The following is a 25,023-nucleotide window of genomic DNA, read 5'->3' as shown; positions in this document are numbered from 1 at the left end:
CCAATGTAAGCCTCATTCAACAGCCCGGAGAAAAAAACAAATCAGAAAATGAAAAAAAAAACACACAACCATTTTTAATCAACTTCCATGTTTTTTTTTTCGTTTCTTTTTGTTGTTGTTGTCTTTGTGAAGTATTGAGAACCAATAAAAAATTACTCTGAATCTAATCTCGCACAGTGCATCCTAGATGCCCAAATCCACCCTTTTCTAGACAATTTCACCACGTTTTAACTTTCGAAGAAAGCCACGATGGTGTTGCGAATATATCAAGTATTCAAATCTTCTATCTATAACAAACTCCTTATTCTTAGCTAGGAACTCATCAATTGAACGCATCGGTCCATAACGATAATTACCATGTCTAGCACCAGCGGCTGTAACAAAACGATCCATTTTTGTATCTTGAACCAAAAGATATGAGCCTGGTGTAACATATTTATGAACAGCCTGAATATTTTGAAGTGTGTCTGGATAACGATGTGAAGCATCCTCAATAACAACAACTGTAGAGGCGTTAGCCACAAAACGATCTACCATAGACTGTACATCAGATGTCGTTATTCTTCCATTAATAAAGTGAATCATTCCATCATTCCACCATGGGTGTTCGGTTCCCAAGATACATCCCACACACCTTGCCATTACCTGCGATTTTACCCAATTGCTAATCGGTTTAACATCAAGGGTAACTATCTTTCCCTGAGGGTTATAAGCTTTCATTATAGTCGCGTAAAATATAGCGCTACCACCCGTATTTGTCCCAATTTCTATAATTAAATCTGGTTTTACACGCCAGAGCATGTCTTGAATTACAATTGCATCACTCGGATCCTGTTGCATCTGTACTCCAAACCAACTTAGGGTTGAAAAAATTCGATTTTCTTCAAACCAAAGGTCATAAGCAAAGGCCACTTCATCCATACTTAAAACACGTCCAGGTGCAACACGAACCTTCCATGATCCCTTGGGAACAGGACTTCTGCCGTAGCGTTTGGGGTGTTTATACAACTCTTCATCTTCGTCAGGGTTATAGAAAGTATTAAGTGTTCGTATAGGGACACGCTCCAGAACGCCTACCCATCCATCCTCACCATTGTATTTACCAGAGGTCTTGCCTCCAACAGGACTCATCTGAGAAACAAAGTTTTTATTCCCAGACGATAGCACATCCTCTGCTTCTTCAGAATCATCAAGAGAGTGAGAACTCTTCTGTAAGTAGAGCGCTCGTAGGAGCACGACATTTAACAAAAGAGATAAAGTGAGTGCAACTTGTAAACGCCTTACTTTTGTAGAGAATCCTCGTTTCATCATTTTCTTCACCTTGTTATTCGTTTTGGTGCTACTAATAGCTTCAGTAGTGATTCAATAGGGGTACAAAACACATATTTTCTGTTAAGGAGGGGAGGTAAGGCTTAAAAACAAGAAAGCATCAATGACCCCAATTACCAAAGAGCGTATTTATATCTAAACAGCTGCACATTATAGGAAAGATTTTTCCTTTAAAATTATTCTGTCTCTTGGGATAAATTAAGAAAATATATATATATATATATATATATATATAAAGAAACCAATATAGTATGTGTATACGTGCAGACCTTCCAGCACAGAAACGAGAAACTGTAGTAGTTAAAAATAAATAATGAATGTTTCTTCCAGGACATATTGAAAGAACCCAACACAGTACAAGTTTCACTATAGCATATTCCACAGCCCACATCACGTCAGATTTTTCCATCTGGTACACGAAACAAAAAAAAAACAAAAATAAAAAATAAAAAATAAAATCAAAACTTCAATTTTCCCATAATGTTTCCTCAGTGAATCTAATTGTTTAACACGCCCAGACACACACGGAGACATTCACACCCCACCTACCCAGACGTCGAAAAAAAAAAATATCACACAAACAACGGTTGGATATCTCTCTTCAACGATAAAATTTATTCGAGTTATCGTGGCGATATCTCTTCCCTCTTCACATCTGAAAGAGTAGGCAACTCTAAAGTTAAAACTAGAAGTTAATAGAAAGCGTACTGACCTGAGATATTCACTCATAGCCTCTTCTCCGGTAGACAGTAACGAGCGTTATTTTTTTTTCTTTCAGAGAAAAATGGTCAGAACCTCCTCATAGCCCAAAGTGATAACGCTAATTCCTTAAAGCTCAATGCACTTTTCAAATAATGCAATCGAAGCGTGAGACTAGCTCCTCACCACCAAAAACAAAGCCATTATACTTTTTTATTTTATTTTTTTTTTCGCGTAGAAAATCGCCGGGAGAGAAAGGGAGAAAAAGAGAAAGGTAAAAAAAAAGCACACATGTATCAGAGCAAGTTGTATTTAAAAAAACAGAATAGAACCATACAATGTGTAGTTATGTTTAGTGCAATTGCTTTAAAGAAAAGGATTTCTCGTATTCAAAGAAAATATGCAACTACAAAACTAAAAGAGAAGAAAGAGAAAAAAAAAAGAAAAAACTCAAGAAAAATGAGCCTTATATACATAAGCTATAATCCCTCCGCTACATTCACGGAGAAAAGAGGAAAAGAAAAAACAAAGGTATTTTTTCTACCTTCCAGAGAAAAATAAACCTAATTGTGGCTACTGATCTCTCTTATGTTCCGTCACATCATTCTCGTCTGCCGCAGTTTCTTCTGTCTCCTTGACAAGCGACCATGTTCCGCTTGGTCTCAAACCAGTGAGTGCACCGCAGAACGTAACGACGGCGGGGACAGTAGGACGACCCACGCTGTCAATTGGTAGAGCCTCCAATTTGTCTAAAAGAGTGAGATCGTCCACAGCCCTGCCAAAGACGACCTGTTTAAAGTCCAGCCAAGGCGCTGGTCCGAGTGTGATGCCAAAGACGGATTTGATTGTGTGCGGACCCTCAGAAATCATAGTAAGCTGGCCCCGTTCGGTGTGGCGTTGGCGATAACCCTCGTCCCGAACAGGCGTACCGGTGGAGGAGACATTGAATGAGTCCAGCCCACCAAGAATGACGAGTTTTCTGTTGTGATCCACACGCTGCACAGGTGTACCCAAGTAATCTAATTTAATGCCGAGCACAGGATCCATGCCGCATGAGCCTGTAATCAAGGCTCTGAAGTTTCGCACCGTGTTGGGTACGGCATCCTCAAATAGCTCCAGTATAAGTCGTCCAGCAATAACATCACCTATTGAGACATCTAAGAAAGCACGAGAAGACTGTTGCTCTTCAGTAGAGCGATGACTTCTCTGATAATTTTCCCATTCCTTCAGCCGACGCTCTTCAACATCTTGATAGCGTTTATTTGATGCCCAAAACTCTTCTTCGGTATCAATGCGCAAATTAGCAGCCTCCTCTCTTTCCCTTCTCGGATGCCTTCCTGCTACCTCTGTTCTTTTGCACTGCATTGCACTTTTATTTATTCATTTATATGGTGAATAGTATAAAAATAGAAAAAAGAACATAAAGAGATAGAGGAAAAAAAAAGATGTACATATGCACAGGTAGAGAGTAAAACACAGAAAAAAAAAACATTGGGATTTTTCTTTTTCTCCCCATGCATTCAAACATAAAATATAGTTTGAAAATAAGATAAAATAGACCCTCCCACTCAAGAAAGTAACTGAACTTCGATAACTGCCTACGGATCAATAATAACATCAGTTATCACCTAAAGACTGCAACCAGGCAGAGTACGACTCATTTATGTGTTGTTTTGCTCCATAAGAAGCTTTAAATTTCCGATCAAATTCTAAAAATTTCCGTCTTGTTACCTGTCCATATCCAGGAAGACCTTTAGTTTGCTTGGCTAATTGTTCTCGTCTTACATACTTTGCAGTTTCTTCTGAAAATCTATCATTCATCCAGTTATCTTCCATGTGTCGTTTACGCAGATGAGCATATGGATCAGACCTTAATGATGGAGCAATAAGTGCGTTTTCCAGTAATTTTATCACTTCATAGGAAATGTATTTGGCAGCACAAGTGTCCGTCGGCTTGTATCGACGATACCAAGGAGTTCGCTGGAATTCCTCAACAGTTGACCACGTGTTCAGTGATGAACGAGAACCCATATATTTTCTCTCAAATATCTGTTCCACCTCGCGCTGTATTTCGATATCACTCCAATTATTCTTCTTTAGAACATCTCTAACTACATCTTCCATTCGATCTGTCAACTTGTAAGAACAACGCCAATCATCCTCTTTTGCAACAGGACGTGGGTTACCTGTGAGAACTGGAATGTCACGCATTTTGTGGCCAAACCCGAGTTCCTTCCCAAACCTTGAAGAGCTGTCAAAGCACCTACAGTAGACCACAAGAGCAGTGGCCGCTCTAAAACATCTCATGAAACTCAAAGTAAATTAGTATGATTCTACTTTCCCTTCCTTTCGTGTATATATATATATATATATATATATATATACTTGTATGTGTGTACTTGTGTGAGTTTTTATTACTATTTTGCCTTTCCTTTTATTTTCTCGGTTTTGATGAATGCATTAACAGTGAAAAAGAGTGAAGGCTAAGGACCCGCAATTATCTGAATCAAATCACCCGAACAAACCCTTCACAAACACTCTGTAAGATCTTAACTAATAGTCATCGAGAGAAGATTGCTTGCCCCACCAGAGAATTGCACCAGAAAGTGGCATTAAACTAGTAAATCCCACTAGTGCCACTCCAGGTACTGCCCGCTCACGACTCTGCAAACCCGTAAACCTCAACCTGCAAAGAACAAGAGAGCCAACGGCAGAGCCAAAGTACACAATCCATCCTATAAAAAGAACCGCTTTAGCCCTCGGAACGCCATTTTTTACCTCAACAGGAGAAGCAAATATCATAAGAATGAAACCCATAATGGAAAAAAACGCGGGAGTAAGCATCGTAAAAGTTATACGATTTGCTGAATCAGCCTCCTTCTGTGCCGCTATGATGCCATCAACCAACAACATTAACGCCACACCAAAAATCGACCCTGCTACTGCTGATGGTGCAAAATACGATTGTCCCAGAAACATGATGGATTTGACTTTTTCTTATCTTTAGCTCAAAGAAAAAAAAACAGAGATGTAAAAGGATGAAAAAAAGGCAACAATACGACAGAGCACACTCCTCAGTTCACATAGATAGAAAAAAAAAATAGAGATGATTAACGTGATCTACTCACTCTCTGTCCACACACAAACAGAGCAGAGAAATTAATCTTGAAGGGTAATGGGACGGAGCACATCATACCCTTTTGTTTCTTTGTTCTTTTTTTTTTGTTGTTTCTTCTCTTTTCGCTTCTCCTACTTCGTTGTTTAAGGTTTATAGAATCGTTTTCGCATGTTGTTGTTGTTGTTTTTTTTTTTGTTTTTAGTTTTTTTTTTCAGTGTGATGAGAATCAGTCATAGTAACGTAGTCGTTTGGTCCCCTATAGACCTTTCACATCGGTTGCTATAAAACTATTCAGCTGATCCTTCCAGGCGAGACATGATTTCATTATCATAATCTGATGAGGATGGTGTTTGTGGATCGTCTTGACAAAGATCGTTAAGTTGCCTTTGAGCTGCTGCAATTTTTTTCTCACGTTGTTTCACCTCCTGTTGAAGTGTTGCTTTCTTTTCATTAATTGAACGCAATTCTTCTGCATACTTCTCGCTTGTCTTCTTCAAATCTCTGGTTTCTTGTGTAAGCTCCTTCTTTCCACGTAGTAAATTGGCATTCTCTTTCTTTAGTTCTTCAATACGTCGTTTCATTTCTGCGTTCTGTTCTTGAGCTTGTTTGATTATTTCTATTTCACGCTGTCGTTCCAACTGTTCACGTCGCTCTCTTTCTGCTTGTTCTTTCGTAATGCGTTGTTTTTCCGCCTTAAAACGTTCTATTAAATCATGATATCCTTTACCAGCACGCTGTACAATATCCTTTCGAATTCGTTCTTGTTCCTTCATGGCTTTGGCTATATCTTGTTTAATCTTCTTTCGCATTTGTTCCATCTTCTCTGCTTCAATAAGTTGACGTACAGCTTTTTCATCCACCTTTGGACCAACCGGTTTGTCCTTGTTTGGAGCATTCTTCACAGGATTAAGTGGTTTAGGGGCTTCAACGAGCACAATACCAACTTCAATCGTAATACTGTCACGATCTTCCTTCCAAAAACCCTTTCGTGGGCTTAATAATTCATCAAATTTAATCACAGTGTTAAACCCCCAGTCATTTTCCTGTGACCTTGTAGAAAAACGTTGAGTCCCTTCATTACAGATAGAATCATCCACACTTAAGTGATTTACAACAGTAATCAAAAACTTACAGTATACGCTACCAGTTTGGCACAAGTATAGTGCCAGATACTCCTTGTTCGCCATACAGAGGAGGCTCCATTTAAGTCGTCCATACTCAAACTCTGGTGAATATCGACGCTCATTATCCTTTGGTAAAATTGAAATATTTTCAACTTGGAAAGTAATAAATCCCATATCACCTTTGCATCTCATACCAGATGGTGGAACGGTAAAATTAAGTGTCTTCTGTTTTTTGGATCTTGAGTTCTTTGCACGTATACGTTCGCATGGAAAAGCGGCGAAAACAATAGATTCACAAAATTTTTCGGTAGAATTTGTATCAGGTACTGTAATAGTTAACTCTGATGTAATCTTTTTAAGAGGCTTTAAACGGAGATTTGTCAGAACTGCCAAGAATCCCATAGCCACCATTCGTTCCCACATGGCTTCTACTGAAGGTTTTTCTTCCAACAGCCCAAGCATATGTCCCAAATCTTGTTTTAATGGTTCAGGCAGAGATCGCAAAAAATCGATACTTGCTGCCGCATGTAAAGGACCAGCCTGAACATGACTCGTCATTTCCTCAATAATTTTATGTTTATCCATAAGAGCACATGCTTTCTCACACCCAAGTCGCACAGTCGTTTTGACAATCTGAGTTATATAATCCACTTTAGATGAGCAGGGATTCTGCTTTACTTTAGCGCTTTCACTTACTTTTTTCAACGAATCCAAAGATAATGGTTTCATAAAGGCCGTCAAATGAGGAACTGCCTCAGCACCAGAAGAACACGTTAATGGAGTGCTGGTTACAACAACATCCTCTTCATCATCTTCTGATGATGATTCTGGTGAAGGAATAGCAGTACGCTGTTCCAGAGCCTTTCGGCTGGGAAATGTATATGTTGAAGCTCTAACAGTAAGACGAGGAACAGGAAATGGGCCCAAAGTGTCTAGTAAATTTCCTTTATCGTCAGGTACCTTCTTCTCATTTAATAGCATAGCTTCTTCTTCAGCACGTTTTTTACGTAGTTCTTCTCGCTTACGTAGTTTCTGCTCCTTCTCCTTGACAGAGGGTTTAATACCACCATCAGATTCTCCATCCATATCAACGTCTTCATTTGAGTCAAAAATATCATCTGTCATAAGTAGCTCATCTTCATCCTTTGTGACATGATAGTCCCGAGGTGCGCTACGGTCTATATGTGTGTACGGAGCACTTCGGTGAGCCGCAGAGATCAAGGAATCTGTAACAACTTTAAACATATCCTCAACAGCTGCACGGTACTCTTTAGACTCATTTTTTTCTTCTGCACGCAATACTTCTTTACGTAATGAGCGCATCATTTCCGCACCAGGCGTAAGTGATATAGGACAGTCCTGCACCCATTTATATAGGGTGTTTTTGTAGAATTCCAGCTCATCGCTTTGGAGAATCCCCACCGTGCTTTGCGACATCATATCTTAACAGTAATAATAGAAACAATAAGAAGGAAAAAAAAAACAATGATATATATATTTTTTTTTCAAAAATCAGAAAAGATATATAAATAAAAAAAAACAGAGATAGAGAGAGAAGCAGGGAACAGAAGGACATTTTATAAAAAGGAAAAAAAAACACCTAGTTACAGTGAACACAACACCCAACCATTCTCACCGTTCAAGTTGTGCGGTATCCTCTGCAGCGCCAAGCGACACATCCGAAGACCCCGGCAGCACGTCGTCTCCCTTCTGCTGCACATCCCGTGTTTCGTACCACCACATAAAGTTCACCTTTCCATTAAGATCTGTGTACGGCAAGTAGTCAATCTCCTTTCGCTGGAATGACCGCAGATGTTTTGTCGTTGCCGCCACCTCCTGCTCGAGACGACGCACATGTTCGTCCTTCGCCACATCATTCATCTCGCGGAATTTCTCAGCGTACGATGATGTTTCGGTCGCACTGGATCCACGAAGACCGGAGTAGACATCCGCTACCTCCGTCTTTGCACCGGCGATTCGCCGCACCTCTTCATAGCGCTCCCGAGTGATGTAGCAGAGCCATTCATTACTAACAGAGTCACGCTCAAATGTGATGAAACCCTCCTCCCTTGCCTGTTTTAAGACATCCCGAAGATGTTTTTTGCTATCAAGAACAATAGCAGGATCGTTTGTGCAGTATTCCCAGAGACTGCTCACCTCGCAGGGCTGATGACGATAAAGAACACTGAGAACAAAGTCACGTGGTATTTTGCCCACGTCACGGGGTATGGCCTTTGCCCTAAAACGCATTTCTTCAGTAAATTTAAAGTTGTCGGGTATTTTTTGCTCAGGCCAGTTTTTCATTTTAGCCCCATTATAAACGACCCCATGGGGAGTGTGAACACCATACTGCCAGAGGACTCTCAACGTCCTTCTCATCTAAGAAAATGGGCGTGTAGCAAAATCAAGGGAAAATGAACACACAGAAAGAAAAAAAACTATAACGAAGAAGACTAGTGATTACTACTTCTTTCAATGAAGGAGTCAGCAAAAAAACAAACAAATAAAAACACACCTGTACAAATAAAAAAAAAATCAATAACAGCCAAACATAAGGGTTACAATTAGAAGTACTAGGTCTTTAATTAAGAATAAAAATGTTGAAATAGATTCCATAAATAAGAAAAAAAAAAATGAAAACGTTTTTTTTTCTTATTGTTGTTTTCGTTTCGATCTTTTTTTCATCATATTAAACTGTTAAGACTTCTTCAGGAAAAGAGTCTTGTTAAACAGCTTTCTCACTATGACGATGAAAAGGATCGGGAAGCATATACTGGAGAGCTCGTTGTGAGGCTGGGATACAAGCAAGAAAGCAGAACACATAGGTAAGACATTTAAGTAAGACGAAGCCCAATTGTCTAACATGAATCTTACCAAAAAATTGTTTAGATTCCTCAACTGGATCCACCTTTTTTGATGGATTTAGTACCAATTTTCCCTTGCGAATATGTGTGAGACCTGCTGAAAAACCGAGCATAGGAGTCCCACTAAAATACAGAAAACTACCAGTACGGTCCCCGTGTTCATCTAATACTGAAACCATAGTAAAATGAATAAGGAAAGGAATGCTAATATCAAAACCTTTTCCAAGATAAATAACGTAAGGAATAGAAGAAAATGTAACTTTAGGGGATATCCATCCAACTTGTAAGCGTATAAGGGCTTCTAATTTAAGTCCAGTACTTGACTCCAAATAGCAGCGATACCGAACTCGTGACATATTTCCATCGCCATCACGTACTGTTAATTGGGCATTAGGGTTCATTCGATTATGTGAACCAGCGGCTAGATTTGGATCCACTGCCACAAAAAACCCCGATATGCTTATGGGTCCTTTAAATGGCCTATCAGATTGAAAAACCTTTTTCCTTCCAAAAGCTGGATGATCTGTTGATAGCAAATTTTTGTTACGTAACATTGCAGGAACAATAGCTTGTTTTTGCCCAAATACCTTATGACTAGTAGATAAAGGAGTGTAATTCGGACGCATGGCCCGAGGAATTCTTCTCGTCGAAGACATTAAGAGTCCGCGATGCCCTGAACTTAGTATGCCCGTTTTACCTAAAAGTGTCCTCACTGCCAGTGGTTCAAAGGCAAATAAAACATTCTTTATATATATATATATATATATATATATATATATATATATATATATATATATATATTTATTTATTTATTTATTTATTTATTTATTTATTTATTTATTTATTATTGTTTAAAAAATGAAGAGAACAAACACGGGGGAAACTCAATGCTACTGTGAGTCGTTTAAAATCTATACAAAAAAATATTAACAATACACCGCATTCCTTACTAGACATTCTTCCAGTCGTTCAAAAATATTCTCTGGAATACCCTCATATATGTTATCTGTGGGAGAAGCCTCTATTAACTCCTTATATTTAGTGCAAAGCAGTCGAGCGGCAGCAAAGGCCTGGGGAGATGGGATATCAAGTGTTTTTTGTACGTATAGAATGGATCTCTTACATTCTTCAAGGTTATTGGCCATTATACACATTGCTAATGTCAAAACACCCAATGCTGTCACATGACTATGCACTTGTAAAAATTCCACGTGTATAACAGATTCTTGAATAAGTAACTCAGCAAGATTCAGAAATCTTTGATTTATAGTTCGCAAAAGTGTAAAAGAACCATGTTCAACAAAGACAACATTTAAACTTCCATTTGATAAAAACAAACGAGTTTCACCTTGGTTATCAAATGGCAGTGAACCTACAAAAACATCTATACAAATACGTCTTGCCACCAAAAGATTTTCACCAAAAAGTTGAAACATTTGAATATTATGTGATACAGGAAATCCCAATATAGTACATAACATTGGGAGTGTGTCACTTAATTTCGTCTGCACATCTACCTCAATAGATTTCCATTCCCATTTGTAATTTTTCATTAAGAGTAGTTTAAAAGAAATTAAACCATTTTTTTCTTTTACCCTTGTCTCATCACCAGTTTTAACAAGATCCTTGCTTGTAAGCATGTGTAACTGCAAGTAAAGGTGGTTAATTACTGTTGTGTGTGGCAGACGCCATTTAAAAAAAGTGAGAACTCTCTCCTCCATGTCCAAAATTTCTTTTCCTGTGTATGCATTGTCACATACATTAATAATTTTTTGAAGTTGTGGTAAATCGTTATCCATCTCTTCAAATTTTGCAGCAACCCAGAAACAGGTTACAGCTGCTAATTGACATTTACCAAGAGGAAGACTCTGTAGCGAATTGGTGATAAAGGCGTCTGTTAGTTGGATTGATAGACACAAAGTTGTGTTTTTCAAATCGAACGCTGCGCAAACATCACGCAGCCAACGGGTAATAATTTTCCTATTTTTGTAGTTGTAGATAGTTCCCTTGAGCTTTTTGATATCATCAAGCGGGGCCATCTCCTTCTCCTTCATGCCCTCAAAAAGGGTGCTCGGTGAAAGCGTATCTCCCTCTCCAGGGTGAGATCTGTAGTCGATGGAGGCGGGCGGTCCAAATATTCGTTGAACGGAGTCCGCCGTTATAGTCGTCCGGATGCTCATTTCCTCCGCCATCGCCCAGCAATACAAACAGCAACTACTACTACCACCAAGAGCAGCAGCAGCAGCAAGTAAGTAAGTAAATAATGAAATAAATAAACAATTGCTCCGTTGCGTCCCTTGTCGAAAGAAAGAAATGTAAGAAAACAAGTGTTTGTGAAGCTTATAAGGATGATGGACACCCCACCCCAGAAAATAAAAATTAAAAAAAAGAGAGAGGAATAGTGGAAACTTGGTATTTACTCGCGTGTACTTATTGTTTCCTTTTTGTTTTTGTTGTGTTTTAATGTATTTATTATTTAATGCTTTGTAGATTATACGTAGAAAAAGGATAATTCTTAACGAAAGAAAAGAAAATCTTTACTGGTTCGGTAAGACCTAAAACACAATTCGGAGCACGCCATCACGGAAATATCAAATATCCTACGACACGTTACATAAGAGGTACGGTTTTGGAAAGTACGGTGTACTTTTTTGGGCTTCATGTCGTATCACATCGCATAGCCTTGCAATATCTATCATTGCATCTCAGGAACTCAGGATGAGGCACATCATTTTTTTGTAAATATCACTCACCAGGTGAGCAACATTGTCTCCGTTTTAACACAAGTAATTCTAACGAAAAAATAAAACAAAAAAAAAGAAGAAAAATCTTGCCATCGGTTGGTGCTTCACGTATGTGAGTACGCCCAGAACAGTCAATATAGGTATGCATGTTTGTATGTATGTATAATATATATATACATATATATATATATATATATATATATATATATATGTCCCTTTAAAAGCATCCACCGGACGGGAAAAAGGTCGTCTAACCAATTTGCTATTAAGCCAACTATTTCGGCCTTGTATTTTTTTTTTTAACTCATAACTCCTAACCATACTTTTCTAGTTAGCACCTCGGAAGCGATCAAGCTCTGCGTCAAGCCCTTCCTTCGTCACTGGCTGCTGTCGTCCACGTCCACGACCGGCGCCACCAGCGCCCCCGTGCTGTTCATTCTTATTGCGATTGTGCGCCTTGGCTACGTCGCCGCGTCGTGGCCTATCGCGCCGGCCGCTGCCGTTGTTATTATTATTATTATTATTGTTGTTGTTGTTATGCTTTCCTCGCGCGCGGCGCAGTTCCCGCAGTTCACGCAGCTCACGCAGGGCGCGCAGTTCACGCAGTTCGCGGCGCTCGCGGCGGCGCAGTCGAAGGCGGCCGAATCGCATGCCGCCGTCGCCGTCGTTGTGATTGCGGCGGCCGCGGCGAATCGCACGGTCCAAATCATCGTCCCGCGCGAAACGATCACGCGCCCCCTGACGGTACACGCCGCGATCGCTGAAGCGACGGCCCACCTTGTTGTTATTATTGTTATTGTTATTGTTGTGAATGCGACGGGTGCGTCGGACTTGGAACCCGCCACGGCCAAAACCCTCAAGCCGTGTGCGGCGCGCACTTACGACGAAACGCCGCGGGGCCGCCACGTCGTCATTTCTGTCCGTCCGGCGTCCATCGCGCGCCTCCGCGAGTGCACGAACCCGGCGGACATTGCGGTCATACAAGTCACGCAGGCGGCGTCGTTCGAAATCGTCGCGTCGCATCTTTGTTTGTTTGGTATTTTTTTTTTCTTGTTGTTGGTTACTTATTAGGTTTTTTTTATAGTTCTCTGTTTTTGTCTAGCTTTTTTTTTTCGCTTTGTCCCTTTTCCCTCACTCTTACTTTCTTGTGTTAGCAGTAAAACCTGAATCATGGGAAAGAAGAAGAAAAGTAATATGATACAAAGAATTGTGATTTATAATAACCATATAGTAGTTAAACATCAAAGGAAAAGGTACACACTTGTTCCATACACAAGGAAAACCTTCTGTATTCCAATTCTTTGATAAATCTGTACACAGTTCGTTGTTGTTTGTTTTCCTCCTTTTTGCCATAATCAAAATCAAAATAAAAACATTTTCTTCTTTACATTTACTTGGCGGAGCGAATAGCGTGCAATACGACTTCTCCCGTAGAATGACCTGTCAAAACAAATGAATCTGATCCTTTTATCGTGCAAGTGAGACAGAGACAATTGTAATCAGGCAGTCGAGTGACCACCCCGCCCTGCGCAAGATCCACCACATACACCGAGCCATTCTCAGTCGATAGAATAAATAATCCTGAAACAAAAGTTGCTTGTTTAACCTTTACCGTAATGGGAATGGTCACCATCAGCTCAATTGGATTCACAACGAAATGTGCGCATGTTGAAGAATAGATATCTTCCACACGTACATGAAATAAGTGTAACTGATCATCCACGAAAAGTAATCTTCTTGAGGGTCCGGCTGTCACTGCAGCGATGCGGCGGTTGTGCAAATACGAACTTCTCTCAGCATGTCGCATGAGACTCCAAAGCCGAATTGTGTGATCCTCGCCCGCGCTGAAGAGAAACTCATCAGCGAAAAAAGCACACTTAATAAGACCCGAGTGTCCAATAAATTGATTTGTCAAAGTCCAATCACACACATCATAGACACAAATAGCAGAATTTATTCCCGTATTTACAATCACTGCAATAGATTTCTCATCACTTGATACTATAATTTCTAATTCCCCATCCCATAACGTACCACGAGGAAGTGGTATCTCTGCAACAGTGAGGCCCGTATTAATCTCTTTACATATAAGTAGTTTGCCACCTCCCCTTCTGCTGAAAAGAATTTTATCACCAAGGAATGCAACACTCTGGACGTGTATAATATTACACTCTAACATTTCAGTACCATCAATAGGTTGAAGTACAAGTGTACCCCTATCGTCAACTGCGGCAAGGAGTGTTTCAGAAGAATTAAGTTTTAACTGAGTAATAGGAGCAGATGAAAGCTTAGCACTTTTACGCCACATGTTTGTAATACTTTTTTCCCTTGTGTTCTGAACAGAAGAAAGAGGTATGTCACCAAGAGACCATATCTTTACTTCATTTTTTGAGGTTGCCGCAATAATTGTACGATCTCTTTCCTGCATAAAAGTAAAATGTCCCGCAGGACAGGAAAGAGCTCCCACAAGTTCCCGGGAATAGGAATCCCATACAGATATATGTGAGTCACAAGCCCCTATAATAAATGAATCATCCTCTGAAAAGTACGCATATGAAACTCTTTCATCAATGCATGGTTTAAGTTCCTTAATGCGATTCCCACTTAGTGAGTGCCACAATTTTAATCCTTCAGTTTGCAAGGACAAAAATAAGGTTCCATTTCCGTTAAAGCGAACACTATCAACTGGTGTTAGGCCAGCATCAATTAGGTAAAGCAGTTCACCAGTGCCAGACCAAACCCAAATATCACTCTTTACACAAGAGGCAATAAGGTGACCATCAGAAGAAAAATTTACACAATGAATAACTCCACTATGTACCAGTTTTATTACTTCAGATTTCATTATTATATATAGTTCGTACAGGGATAATACAAGAATATTATTTCCAAAGAAGAATACATCCCGCACAGAGGCTTCTATATCAGGGAGTTCTGAAACAACTTTTTTGTTAGAAACATTGATGATTGAGATAAGTTCACGAGAAGGGTGACGAACTACAAGATTAACACCAAATACATCTAAGGCTTTTTCAGATATAGATGAACTTGTATCTTCAAGTAGTGTAAAAGAATGTATGGCAAAGTCCCACAAGAGAAGCTGTTCATCACCAATAACAACAACACGAGTCCCTGCTGCAATAAGTGCCCCACGGAGATTTTGATTTAGCTCAAAAGGCATAGATAATCGTGCTATTACTTTTTGAAAATCTAATGTTGAATAAATCTCAACTTCTCGTGCAGTTGTTACTGCAAGGTACTCTTTCCGAAGGTGACAATGTACCGGTGGGTGTTTGCATTCCAGAGAATGCTCGGATGTATCCACATCACCGCGATTCAATGGAAGAAGTACTGTATAAGGTACCTCTGACACTTCAACAGCCGCTCTGTAATACGGTGAGGCATCAGAACCCAAGAGAGATGATTGAAATAAAAATCCCTTATACAATTCTAAACTTTCAAGAGCACTATGAAGATCTCTACGACTGAGACGACGAATACTTTGTCCCATTGCTGAGGAAGCATAATCTTGACCCAACTCCATCAAAATATCACACGCATTTAAAAGACGAAAAATATAGTCAATAGCATAGGTACAATTTCCCTCATCTCGTTGTAAAAGTGTATCCATAATAATGGTGTCTAAGAGTAAATTATCAGCAGCATCAAAATTTCCATTAGTCATTATAAGAGGTCCTAATTGTCTAAAACAAAAAGACATATCTGTGCTTTCAGTTTTTATAAGCCTATATAAATGTGTTTCTACTAGTACACTAATGCTTTCTTGCATTTCAGCGTAGAGTGTTATAACAGCTTGACGTACCTCTGGGCCCGATAAATAAACAATAGAATCTTTGGTAACTCTTACAAGACCATCATCTGACATCATAAGTAGTAGAGGCAATGTCTTATGTCGCGTACATGGACCGAGTTCTTCACAAATGTAAAGAAGTTCAGATATGGGTAATGGTGATGCAGTGAGGCTTAGCAATATATAACGTACCGTGAGTGAATTACCTAATACTTCATATCGTTTTAATAGTTTGACCAGTAATTCTTCAAGAGTATCAGGTATTTCTTCTGTAACAAGAAATGCAGTGTCGCGTTCAAGTAATTCTTTTGGTAACCGCAGTAGAAATGATGCTGCGTATGTAGCAAAAGAAATACTTTCCGAACCCTCTTTTTGTAGAAATGCCGTTTCTAGTGCCTTGGCAAGTTCTAATGGACGAATAACACCCCCACCATTAAGACTACAACTACGACTTATACTACCAGTAGCACTAATCATGGTGTTAGTAGTATTCGTATTCGTATTACGGTGCTGACCATTCTTGCTATTATTACTCATACTACTACTACTACTACTACTACTACTACTACTACTACTACTACTACTACTAGAACTAGTAGTATCCATGTTTAGACCACCTACTCCGCGTTTTACGAGTTCTTCTAAAAAACGCTCCGCCCGTACATTTCTTGGTAATGCTGTAATAAGCACCTCGTAAGGTTGAGGAAGACGCTTTCGAAGAAGAGGAAGGAGATGACTCTCTGTGTTCAGCGTCACAATAACTCTAACTGTTGCTGGTAAACTTGAGGGAAGCCATTCAAGCACCATTGATTGTTGACCATCAGATCTATCCAAAACGTCAACGCGGGACACAAGTAGTAATACCATTACACCATTGTAGTTACATATCGCCTCACGCACAGCTGTAGCTAATTCCCCAACAGTGTAGTATAAACGTTTTGATTCCTTTGAAAATATACGGAGTAGGTAATAGAGAAAAACGACAAGATTTGACTTTTCATGACTAATACTATAGGGAATTACTCGAATAGAGTCTACACCAGCGTATCTGTCTGCCACCCAACAAAGAACCCGAGATTTGCCGAGTGTACCAGCACCGTAGAGAATCATTGGAACAGAGGTTGAGCCAGATGATGATTCCACATAATACACAAGATCATTGCACTTGGGATGAAGAGCACCAATGTGTTTCTCCCTATCTATTTTCTCCCACAATTCCTCATCAATTTCTTCCTCTGTTGAAAGTGAATCCATCGAACGAGGACGTTCTGAGAAGACTGTGTGAAAAGCAGTGTAAAGATCGCTCTGACAACGTACATTCCAGCAGTTTTCGCTGGTTATCACATCAGCAGCAGGGGCAGTAACATCATCTCCTGTAACAATACCTACAGTCATAAACCACTCATTTGGCGGAATTGTTGGTGTAACATTTAATTCATTATCCATTATCCCCGTCTCACATAAACTTGTTAAATCATATACATAAAGATGTTTTACACACCTGTACAATGGATCACGAATTCCACCAAGCTTATTACGCAATGGTGGCATAACAGGTTCTTCTTGACGTAACACATCCATTAAAGCACTGCGGTCATTATCATGCCATCTCTCAGATTGAGCAACAAGAGCTATACACCAGCTAAGTGAATAGTTTTGCATTTCTTTACATCTACGAACCTTGTTATTAATAACATCGTCTATATCCTCTTCGTCAATTGTTAGCGGAGCAATACGAAGTCGAAGCTTTGAAACAAAACTACTCACTACAGGTAATATATCCGCGCAGTACCTCCGCACCAGTTGTGGTGGTCCTAGTACGAGAACAAACACCGTTCTCCACTCGCGTATACTCCGCTCTGGTCCGTACGGGTAAAACCCCAGTCGCTGCAGTTCATCGTTGGCTTTACAGCAGCGGTCCAGTCGCTGCCGCCACTCCTCCGCCACGCCGCACTTCTCCAACTTCACCTCCCGCAGTGTTGGCACCGTCCTCGCGACGTTCCACAGCAGCCGGACGGACGGCGTCGAGATTGGATTCTCCGAGAGATCGAGATAGCCGAGAGAGGCATGGCGGCGGAGGAGGCAACACAACTGCTCCACACAGGCCGCGTCCAGGCCGTTCTTTCGCAGAATCAATTTGCGAATGCCAGTAAGACTGCTGAGAAGGGCAAGAAGGGCCCTAACTCCCAGATCTCCCAGGAACGTTCGGGAAACATCCAATTCTTTAATCATGAGAAAATCCGGTTTAGCCACCTGCTCCACCACATCTTTATTCGGTTTCACCCCATATGAGGCGCAGCACTCCTTGTAGAGGTTATGAGCGGCAGAAAAGGACATCGTCGCACCACAACGCAACGTAAATAAAATAACTGAATCCAAAGAAAAAAGAAAAAAAAGGAAAAAGAAAAGAAATAAAATTAAATAAACACAGACACCTTTTGGTTTTTCAAGAACATTAACATCTCAACACTAAGAGGATTTTTTCTCTTTTTTTTTTTGTAATATTCCCCATTACTTAAAAGATGAGGCACTGTACACCGTGCTCGCGCAAAATTGGAACAACATTGTCGTCCCCTAAACTCCTGTGTGATATTTTTACCGTATGTATGTACATAACAGGCAAAAGAAAAGCAAGTGATGTTCTCAACGAAAAACAGTCATACACTGAGAGTACCCTCAGGTACAATAAAGACTCACAAATAACAGATAATACCTTTTCATTAATTGTTGTAGAGTTCAAGCAAAGTTCAGCTAAACATCGTGCCGCTGTAATCCAACCAAAATGTGATGTCACCACATTTGTTAAAGCAAGAATCCGAAGATTATCCCAATTCCCTTGCCGTCTCTGTATGTTAGGAAGACGAAGTCCTTCAAGTGCGAGCATTTTAACGGGTTGGATCCCCTTCATGTATTCTAACAACTCGCCTGGTCTTACTGCTGTATAGGAAAGAGACACCCAATTCAGCGTCGCTATAGATGCGAGGGCACTAACCAAACGAAGATTCCGACATTGTGCAGCAGAAAGGAATTGCAAAGATGGATGATTATGCAATGGAGTTAAGGTAGTTACTCCATGACATGAATTAATTATGAGACGACGTAATTGCAAAAGTTGACCCAAAATATTAACATCACTATCAGAAATAGATGTTTCACGAACATCAATATCTGATAAGTTTTGCATTCCTCGTAGTGGTAATAGTGAAATAACCTTTGAAGAACAAGAAACAAGAGTTTTAAGTTGTTGTAATTCACATATGCCATTCAATTTGCCATCCATAACACGACTACCCCAGGTTACAAGATGTTCCACACTTAAAAGCGGTTCCAGTATTCTTCCTGTTCCTCTCTTATAGCGTTCTAGTAAGACACTAAACTCTACCGTTTCTAATGTTATAATATTCATAATAAGCGTATTATGCGATAAATTTTGCACAGAAAGAAGAATTTCCTCCAGCAATCGTATATTCTTGCAAATTACAGACACACGTGAGGGTCGCTTTGTCACAGCTGTTAGAAGCGCCAACTGCGACACAACAACAGGGACAGGGACAAAAGGTACGTGAAAATTAAGTTGCACACCATTTGGTACTACATTCATCATGACCATAATATCACCTGTTTCCTTTACGCACGGAAACCTTCCACCGGCTCTTCGCTTATGAAACGGTGTTGAAATAACGGAGAACATCGTTCTCGGGTGCAGGGCATACCACACACAGACAGCCCATTCATTTCCCTCTTCCACCAATCTCTCTGCAATGCCTACAAGGACATCAATACTTAATATCATGTGAACTCAGACTAATAATGATTACACACAGACAGAAATATATGCATGTATTTGTTTTCTTTTTCTTTTTGTTTTTCTTTGTTGTTTTCGAAAAGTGCATGCAAAGTCACAAACAGTTTTGTCAATTTCTGGAAAGGAAAGGTTAAACAAAAAAAATGAAAAAATGGAGAAAGATATATATATACAAGAAAGAATATATACCGACACCACCACAACTATCCATATTACCTCTCACTAAGAAATTTTCATTAAGAAGGCTTCCATTCTCATTTTTCTTTTTTTTTTTCTTCCTTTTTTTTTTTTTCTTCCTTTTTTTTTTTTTCTTTTCCCCCTGATCTCCTCTACCATGGTTTCGCACAAGTATGCATTAGTGAAAAATAAGAACAAATCAATAAACAACACAGGAATAAGTTAAAATGCATTTTACAAGTGAGCTTGTATAGCCCCAGGAACCCCCATCTTGTCAAACATCATCTCACGCAACTGTCTTGCCTCAGCTTCCTTAACAGTTTCTTTTTCAGTCTTAGGAAAAGGAACTAATTTTCCCGGGTTACAGATATTCTTGGAATCAAGTAGTTTCTTAAATTGCATTATTACCTCCAGACCCGTTTTACCATTAAAACGTTGCATCCACGGAACGTGTTCATACCCAATCCCATGATGGTGAGTTAAGTTCCCAGTATGATTAAGCATCTCATTTGTAGCACGCTTTTTAATTTCCAAAAAGAGTTTTATATCATTCTCATCATGTTGTTCACCAACAAATGTAAAATAAAGACAACACCCAAAACGATATTGGTGTGCTGTATGACAACCTATCCAGCCATTCTTCCCATTTTCCTTCATAACGGTCGTGAATGCCGTCTTCACGGCTTTCCAGCATTGGATAGCGTCTGTGTACATGACACTTGTCTCGAATACATCCGCCCATAAGCGATGGCCCAGTGCGAGATCTCGAAAATATGGTAAATCGTATTTTTTCTCTTGCCAAGACTTCCCTGGTTTTGCCCCAAGGCAGACTGCAGTAAAGGATTTAAAAATACTAGATAATTCACTTCGTTGAGAGTTTGTTTGATTCGTTGAACCTTCAAACCCTACAATAACAAGAGATAGTTTCTTGAGATCCCATCCCTTTACTTTTTCAAGGTATTTTTTAAGACCCTTACTCATTAGTGAGTTTACCATACCACTGTCCGTGCTTGAAGCAAAACTGAGTCGAGTGTCATCTTCATCGTATAGCCGCATTGTGCATGGATGAACTCCTTTTCGTGTACAGGTATGGAAAGCTGAGAAAGCGACTTCAAAGGATGGAAATAACCAACCCTCGTAGTGTTTTACTTCAGGAATACGTTCAATCTTAATAGTAGCTTCCGTAATAATACCAAACGCCCCTTCCGAACCCACAAACATAGCGTTAAGATCTACACCACATGGTCTTGAAGTCAGAGGTGTTTCCACAACTCCCATTGGAGTTACAACTTTCATTGCCAGCACCATATTCTCAATATCACCGTATTTGTTCGACATGGCACCACTACCACGAGCTCCAATCCATCCGCCCAGTGTAGAGTGTACATAGCTGTCTGGGTCATGTCCCACCATAAAACCATATGGATGGAGTTGTTCGTCCATATCTGGGCCCGACACACCCGCTTCGAAAACGGCAAATCCCGATTCCCTGTCAATACGCAGCATTCGTCCCATTCGACGCATATCAATAGAAAGAATCATTCGTTTTACTTCAAATGGGTTTGGTTCCACTCCACCAGTGACATTTGTACCACCTCCAAAGGGAATAAGGACGACATTATGTTTATACGCTAATTCCATAATTTTTACACAATCGTTATGGGAATTTGGCAGAATAATAGCATCAGGTGCACGATCAATCATTCCATTTCGAATACGCCAAAGATCCCGATAGTTTTTTCCGAATACGTGTGTGAGACGACTAAGACCATCAAGGTGAATTTGATCCTCTAATAGGACCTGACGCAGTTCACTGAGAAAATCCTGGTTTATAAACGGTTGAGGAAGACCCTTGATAGCCTCTTCCTCCGTAATACCAGCCGATTTCACAAGTACTGCGGTTCCACTTTTGTGGAAAACTTCCCTCTGAACAAATTCAAGTAGACCTTTCATGGGTTTTCCATTCACATGATAAACAATATTTGCATCCGCGTCGTACCTCAATCCTACATTTTTCTCTCCCCATCCATTCCATTTAATACCCTTGTAGGCGTCATTGCGGTGATCTCCCTTCATCTATTGTTTTACTTTTTTTAGGTAGATTAAATAATTAACAAAATCAAAAAAAAAAAAGAAGTGCTTCGCCTTAACCTAATTTTCTTTAAATATCTCCAAGTTGTGCAGAATCAGTAGAAAGTGAACAGAAAGAAATGGAATGTTCACAGTTGATACCCACATATTAACAACACGGCGAGACCATACAAGAAGAAGGAAAGAAAAAAAGAAAAAATAAATAAATAAACACATCGAAGAAAATAGCACCAAGAAAAGTAGAATGAGAAAAACAAAACAAATAAAGGAAAAAAATAGAAAAAAAAAGAATGGAAGAAAATAGGGGAAATGAGTTGAAAAGTTGTACAAGTACGTACCTAAACACTACCATAACCACTTTTTTTTTCTTAACTGGAACACTCCAAAGAAAGTTATTTCACAACCTTGGCATACCACACATGAGACGAATGATTCCTAGTGTTAATCCTATTCGCCATTCATTCCAGCGGTGTCGTGTCATTGAAAAATTATTCTCGTCACCCCTTTGTCCCAGTTCCAATATAGTCTTTCGCAGCTCACGAATTTGCGCGCATGACTCCTTGGGAAAACCACAACGTTGCATCTCCTGTTCCATACCACTTAGACAGAAAAGTGTCATTTGTTGATTGAATCCGAAAAACCCCGCCGTTCTGTGACGACGCTTAAAATCATGAGAACGAACATCTTGCCGCAATAATGGGAATATGATACCATCACGAATCGTATTAGTGTTTGTAAGCAACATTACAACGCGGTCAATTCCCATACCCCATCCAGCCGTTGGAGGAAGACCTACTTGCAAAGATTTTAAAAAAGTCTCATCTAATAGCATGGCTTCTTCATCACCGCTGCGTCGGTCCATTAGTTGTTGTTGAAAACGATAGTATTGTTCTTGTGGGTCATTGAGTTCGCTGTAAGCGTTACAATACTCCATACCATTAATAAAGAGTTCAAAACGTTCTGAAAGTCCAGGTATTGATGCATGTTCCTTCGCCAAAGGACTCATAAATAATGGGTGATTCATAACAAATGTAGGTTCTACAGTTCTATCAGTAATAAAAAATTCAATAAGTTTGTCAAACATTTTCGCTGCTGTTCTTACCAAAGGTAAAGGAATGTCATGTCGCAGCATTATGGCAGACATATAAGCAAGTCCTCTTGGAGTATTTAGTTCATTCGGTGGTGGAAGTTCTACACCTGCTGCCGATTGTATTTCATCATAAACATTTACACGTCTAAACGGTTTGCTTAAATCAATATCAACTAAATTTTCACCATTTTGTTGGGGGTAAAGTTTCACCACTGATGTCCCATTAGTTTTAATTGCCAAGTGACGTAGAATTTCCTCCGTCATAGGGATAAGATCCTCATATGTGTGATAGGCAGCGTAGAACTCACAGCTTGTAAACTCTGGGTTATGACTACGATCAGCATCTTCATTGCGGAAAACTCTTCCAATTTCGTAAACGCGTTCCATTCCTCCAACAATACACTGCTTTAAATGTAACTCGGGTGCAACTCGAAGATATAAATCAGCTTCATTGGCATTATGATGCGTAACAAAAGGTTTAGCGTTAGCTCCAGAAGCAACGGTATGAAGTATTGGAGTCTCCACCTCTATAAAGTTTCTCGCATCTAAATATTCACGTAATCCCTTGATGATTGCATGTCGTTTTTTTATTCTCTCAATAACTTCTTGGTTTGTCATCATATCAACAAAGCGGTAACGGTACTTTACATCATTATCCTGTAAGAGAGTAAATCCACGAAGATTAGGACATACCACCTGATCTGTACAGACATATGGACTCAGCACCAAAATATTAGAAGCACTAACAGAAAGTTCTCCTTTCTGTGTACGAAATGGAATTCCTTCCACACCAATAATATCGCCAACTCGCAGGGATGTTTTTAGTTTTTTTAGGCACTCACGCGTAAAGTGTTCACCCACGTGACCCACTATCTGCAACTCCAATCCATCTGAACGAATTGTGAGAAAGAGTATCTTCCCCATGTCCCGTATACTCGTCACGCGTCCAGCCACGCGCAGTCTCGTCTGTGTCTCCTTCTCCCCCGGCCCCAGATGATTATAACGACTTCTGATCTCCGCCACTGTGGCAGAGCTGCGGAATGATGTGTACGCCGCGGGGAAGTCGAGTTTCGTGCGGTTCGTCTCCCGCTGCCCGCCCGCCGTTCGTTTGTTTGGCGGTGATGCCGCGAGTGCCGCCGCCGCCGTTCGCCTTGCCGCTGTGCTGAGCAGCCGGAGGGAAACAACCGGGGGCCACCGCCGCATTGCCGCCGCCCGGAGACTCTGTTTCGTGATTACTACTCTTTATTTTGGGCGTTTGTTTGTGTGAAAGTAAACGGACATGCATATATATATATATATATATATATATATATATAGAGAGAGAGAGAGAGAGAGAGATTAAAGATGATAATGATACAAAAAAAAGGGGAGAAGGAAAATAATAATAAAAGTTCAAAAATGACATCCAATACATTACAGTATATAAGCAAAAGTAAGTTATTTTGATCCTGAATTTAGTTGGGCCATTAGGTCTTTTTTTTAGAGAGAGAGATTTCTGACAGTTACTGAAATTTTAGTTCCTTCTCCAACTTCCATGTAGGAAAAAAATAAATAAAATTAAACCAACAAAAACAAACCCAAATGGATTCCATATAGCTATGGACTCATCAAAACCAAAATAATTAATACACCAGAAAAACTCATGTTTGAGAACTGTTTATTCTTTCCTGTATAGATGATTTGTTTTATTTATTGGGTCTAGAAAGAAGACTTGTAGTACCATATAACCCCATTTCGTATGCATTTCATGGCATACTGATTACGACCATGTGTGCCACCTCCACTCTCTGTATGAAGCGTAATTTCCTCTCAAATGCACAGTAATAGAAAAAATATGGCGATTATTCCTCTTTTCTTCTTCTTCATATACAGGTGTGGAAGAAAGTACATGTTGAGGGTGCGCAATCATCAACTATCGGATAATACTAAAGTTCTGTGTCTAATATCAAGCGCGTGGATTGCCAAAGGAGTCCCTTTTGTCACTGCAGTGCACATCGCAAATAGGGGAACACAGAAAGATACAAATAGAGAAAAAACAACAACTACCAGCAGACTTTATTCTTGCTATTTCCCCCTGGGGGAAAAAAGAAAAACAGAGAGGAAAAAAAAAGTGAATGAAACGGAAAGTAAACAACAGTTAAAGAAAAAAAGAAAAAGAAATTATTCAATAA

The 25,023-nt window shown here is 39.8% G+C and overlaps 13 protein-coding genes across 13 annotated transcripts; all 13 read right to left on the bottom strand.

Annotated features, from left to right (window-relative positions):
* Nucleotides 1–207: 207 nt before the first annotated feature.
* On the bottom strand, nucleotides 208–1,311 carry LSM04_008627 (Rhamnosyl O-methyltransferase/Cephalosporin hydroxylase; the record flags this gene model as incomplete). Its single annotated transcript, XM_067329855.1, has 1 exon — nucleotides 208–1,311. One exon carries the CDS (start codon nucleotides 1,309–1,311, stop codon nucleotides 208–210), a length of 1,104 nt encoding a protein of 367 aa, XP_067187556.1.
* Nucleotides 1,312–2,601: 1,290 nt separating this feature from the next.
* On the bottom strand, nucleotides 2,602–3,393 carry LSM04_001161 (Cyclophilin-type peptidyl-prolyl cis-trans isomerase domain; the record flags this gene model as incomplete). Its single annotated transcript, XM_067329853.1, has 1 exon — nucleotides 2,602–3,393. The coding sequence occupies one exon, from the start codon at nucleotides 3,391–3,393 to the stop codon at nucleotides 2,602–2,604; it is 792 nt and encodes a 263-aa protein (XP_067187203.1).
* A 252-nt stretch (nucleotides 3,394–3,645) lies between these two features.
* On the bottom strand, nucleotides 3,646–4,335 carry LSM04_009351 (uncharacterized protein; the record flags this gene model as incomplete). The annotated part of the gene is made up of 1 exon (XM_067329852.1): nucleotides 3,646–4,335. One exon carries the CDS (start codon nucleotides 4,333–4,335, stop codon nucleotides 3,646–3,648), a length of 690 nt encoding a protein of 229 aa, XP_067187592.1.
* Nucleotides 4,336–4,581: 246 nt separating this feature from the next.
* LSM04_001580 (Uncharacterized protein family UPF0220) lies at nucleotides 4,582–5,007 on the bottom strand (the record flags this gene model as incomplete). Its single annotated transcript, XM_067329851.1, has 1 exon — nucleotides 4,582–5,007. The coding sequence occupies one exon, from the start codon at nucleotides 5,005–5,007 to the stop codon at nucleotides 4,582–4,584; it is 426 nt and encodes a 141-aa protein (XP_067187225.1).
* Nucleotides 5,008–5,433: 426 nt separating this feature from the next.
* LSM04_009672 (MATH/TRAF domain) lies at nucleotides 5,434–7,707 on the bottom strand (the record flags this gene model as incomplete). Its single annotated transcript, XM_067329850.1, has 1 exon — nucleotides 5,434–7,707. The coding sequence occupies one exon, from the start codon at nucleotides 7,705–7,707 to the stop codon at nucleotides 5,434–5,436; it is 2,274 nt and encodes a 757-aa protein (XP_067187608.1).
* A 195-nt stretch (nucleotides 7,708–7,902) lies between these two features.
* Nucleotides 7,903–8,649, bottom strand: LSM04_000586 (uncharacterized protein; the record flags this gene model as incomplete). Its single annotated transcript, XM_067329849.1, has 1 exon — nucleotides 7,903–8,649. One exon carries the CDS (start codon nucleotides 8,647–8,649, stop codon nucleotides 7,903–7,905), a length of 747 nt encoding a protein of 248 aa, XP_067187176.1.
* A 346-nt stretch (nucleotides 8,650–8,995) lies between these two features.
* Nucleotides 8,996–9,535, bottom strand: LSM04_005560 (uncharacterized protein; the record flags this gene model as incomplete). Its single annotated transcript, XM_067329848.1, has 1 exon — nucleotides 8,996–9,535. The coding sequence occupies one exon, from the start codon at nucleotides 9,533–9,535 to the stop codon at nucleotides 8,996–8,998; it is 540 nt and encodes a 179-aa protein (XP_067187419.1).
* Nucleotides 9,536–10,060: 525 nt separating this feature from the next.
* LSM04_005268 (Cyclin) lies at nucleotides 10,061–11,326 on the bottom strand (the record flags this gene model as incomplete). The annotated part of the gene is made up of 1 exon (XM_067329847.1): nucleotides 10,061–11,326. One exon carries the CDS (start codon nucleotides 11,324–11,326, stop codon nucleotides 10,061–10,063), a length of 1,266 nt encoding a protein of 421 aa, XP_067187406.1.
* An 879-nt stretch (nucleotides 11,327–12,205) lies between these two features.
* Nucleotides 12,206–12,901, bottom strand: LSM04_003830 (uncharacterized protein; the record flags this gene model as incomplete). The annotated part of the gene is made up of 1 exon (XM_067329846.1): nucleotides 12,206–12,901. One exon carries the CDS (start codon nucleotides 12,899–12,901, stop codon nucleotides 12,206–12,208), a length of 696 nt encoding a protein of 231 aa, XP_067187331.1.
* Nucleotides 12,902–13,268: 367 nt separating this feature from the next.
* LSM04_006884 (WD40 repeat) lies at nucleotides 13,269–18,026 on the bottom strand (the record flags this gene model as incomplete). The annotated part of the gene is made up of 1 exon (XM_067329845.1): nucleotides 13,269–18,026. One exon carries the CDS (start codon nucleotides 18,024–18,026, stop codon nucleotides 13,269–13,271), a length of 4,758 nt encoding a protein of 1,585 aa, XP_067187473.1.
* Nucleotides 18,027–18,204: 178 nt separating this feature from the next.
* LSM04_004438 (uncharacterized protein) lies at nucleotides 18,205–19,482 on the bottom strand (the record flags this gene model as incomplete). Its single annotated transcript, XM_067329844.1, has 1 exon — nucleotides 18,205–19,482. The coding sequence occupies one exon, from the start codon at nucleotides 19,480–19,482 to the stop codon at nucleotides 18,205–18,207; it is 1,278 nt and encodes a 425-aa protein (XP_067187356.1).
* Nucleotides 19,483–19,905: 423 nt separating this feature from the next.
* On the bottom strand, nucleotides 19,906–21,747 carry LSM04_009318 (FAD linked oxidase; the record flags this gene model as incomplete). The annotated part of the gene is made up of 1 exon (XM_067329842.1): nucleotides 19,906–21,747. The coding sequence occupies one exon, from the start codon at nucleotides 21,745–21,747 to the stop codon at nucleotides 19,906–19,908; it is 1,842 nt and encodes a 613-aa protein (XP_067187591.1).
* A 412-nt stretch (nucleotides 21,748–22,159) lies between these two features.
* On the bottom strand, nucleotides 22,160–24,055 carry LSM04_003741 (Aminoacyl-tRNA synthetase; the record flags this gene model as incomplete). Its single annotated transcript, XM_067329841.1, has 1 exon — nucleotides 22,160–24,055. One exon carries the CDS (start codon nucleotides 24,053–24,055, stop codon nucleotides 22,160–22,162), a length of 1,896 nt encoding a protein of 631 aa, XP_067187328.1.
* Between the last annotated feature and the right edge of the window lie 968 nt (nucleotides 24,056–25,023).

This window comes from Trypanosoma melophagium, assembly GCF_022059095.1.
Source record: "Trypanosoma melophagium isolate St. Kilda chromosome Unknown ctg5segment0, whole genome shotgun sequence".
Taxonomy (NCBI): domain Eukaryota; phylum Euglenozoa; class Kinetoplastea; order Trypanosomatida; family Trypanosomatidae; genus Trypanosoma; species Trypanosoma melophagium.
Note: the sequence above shows the minus strand (reverse complement) of the source record. Positions and strands in the feature narration are given on the sequence as shown.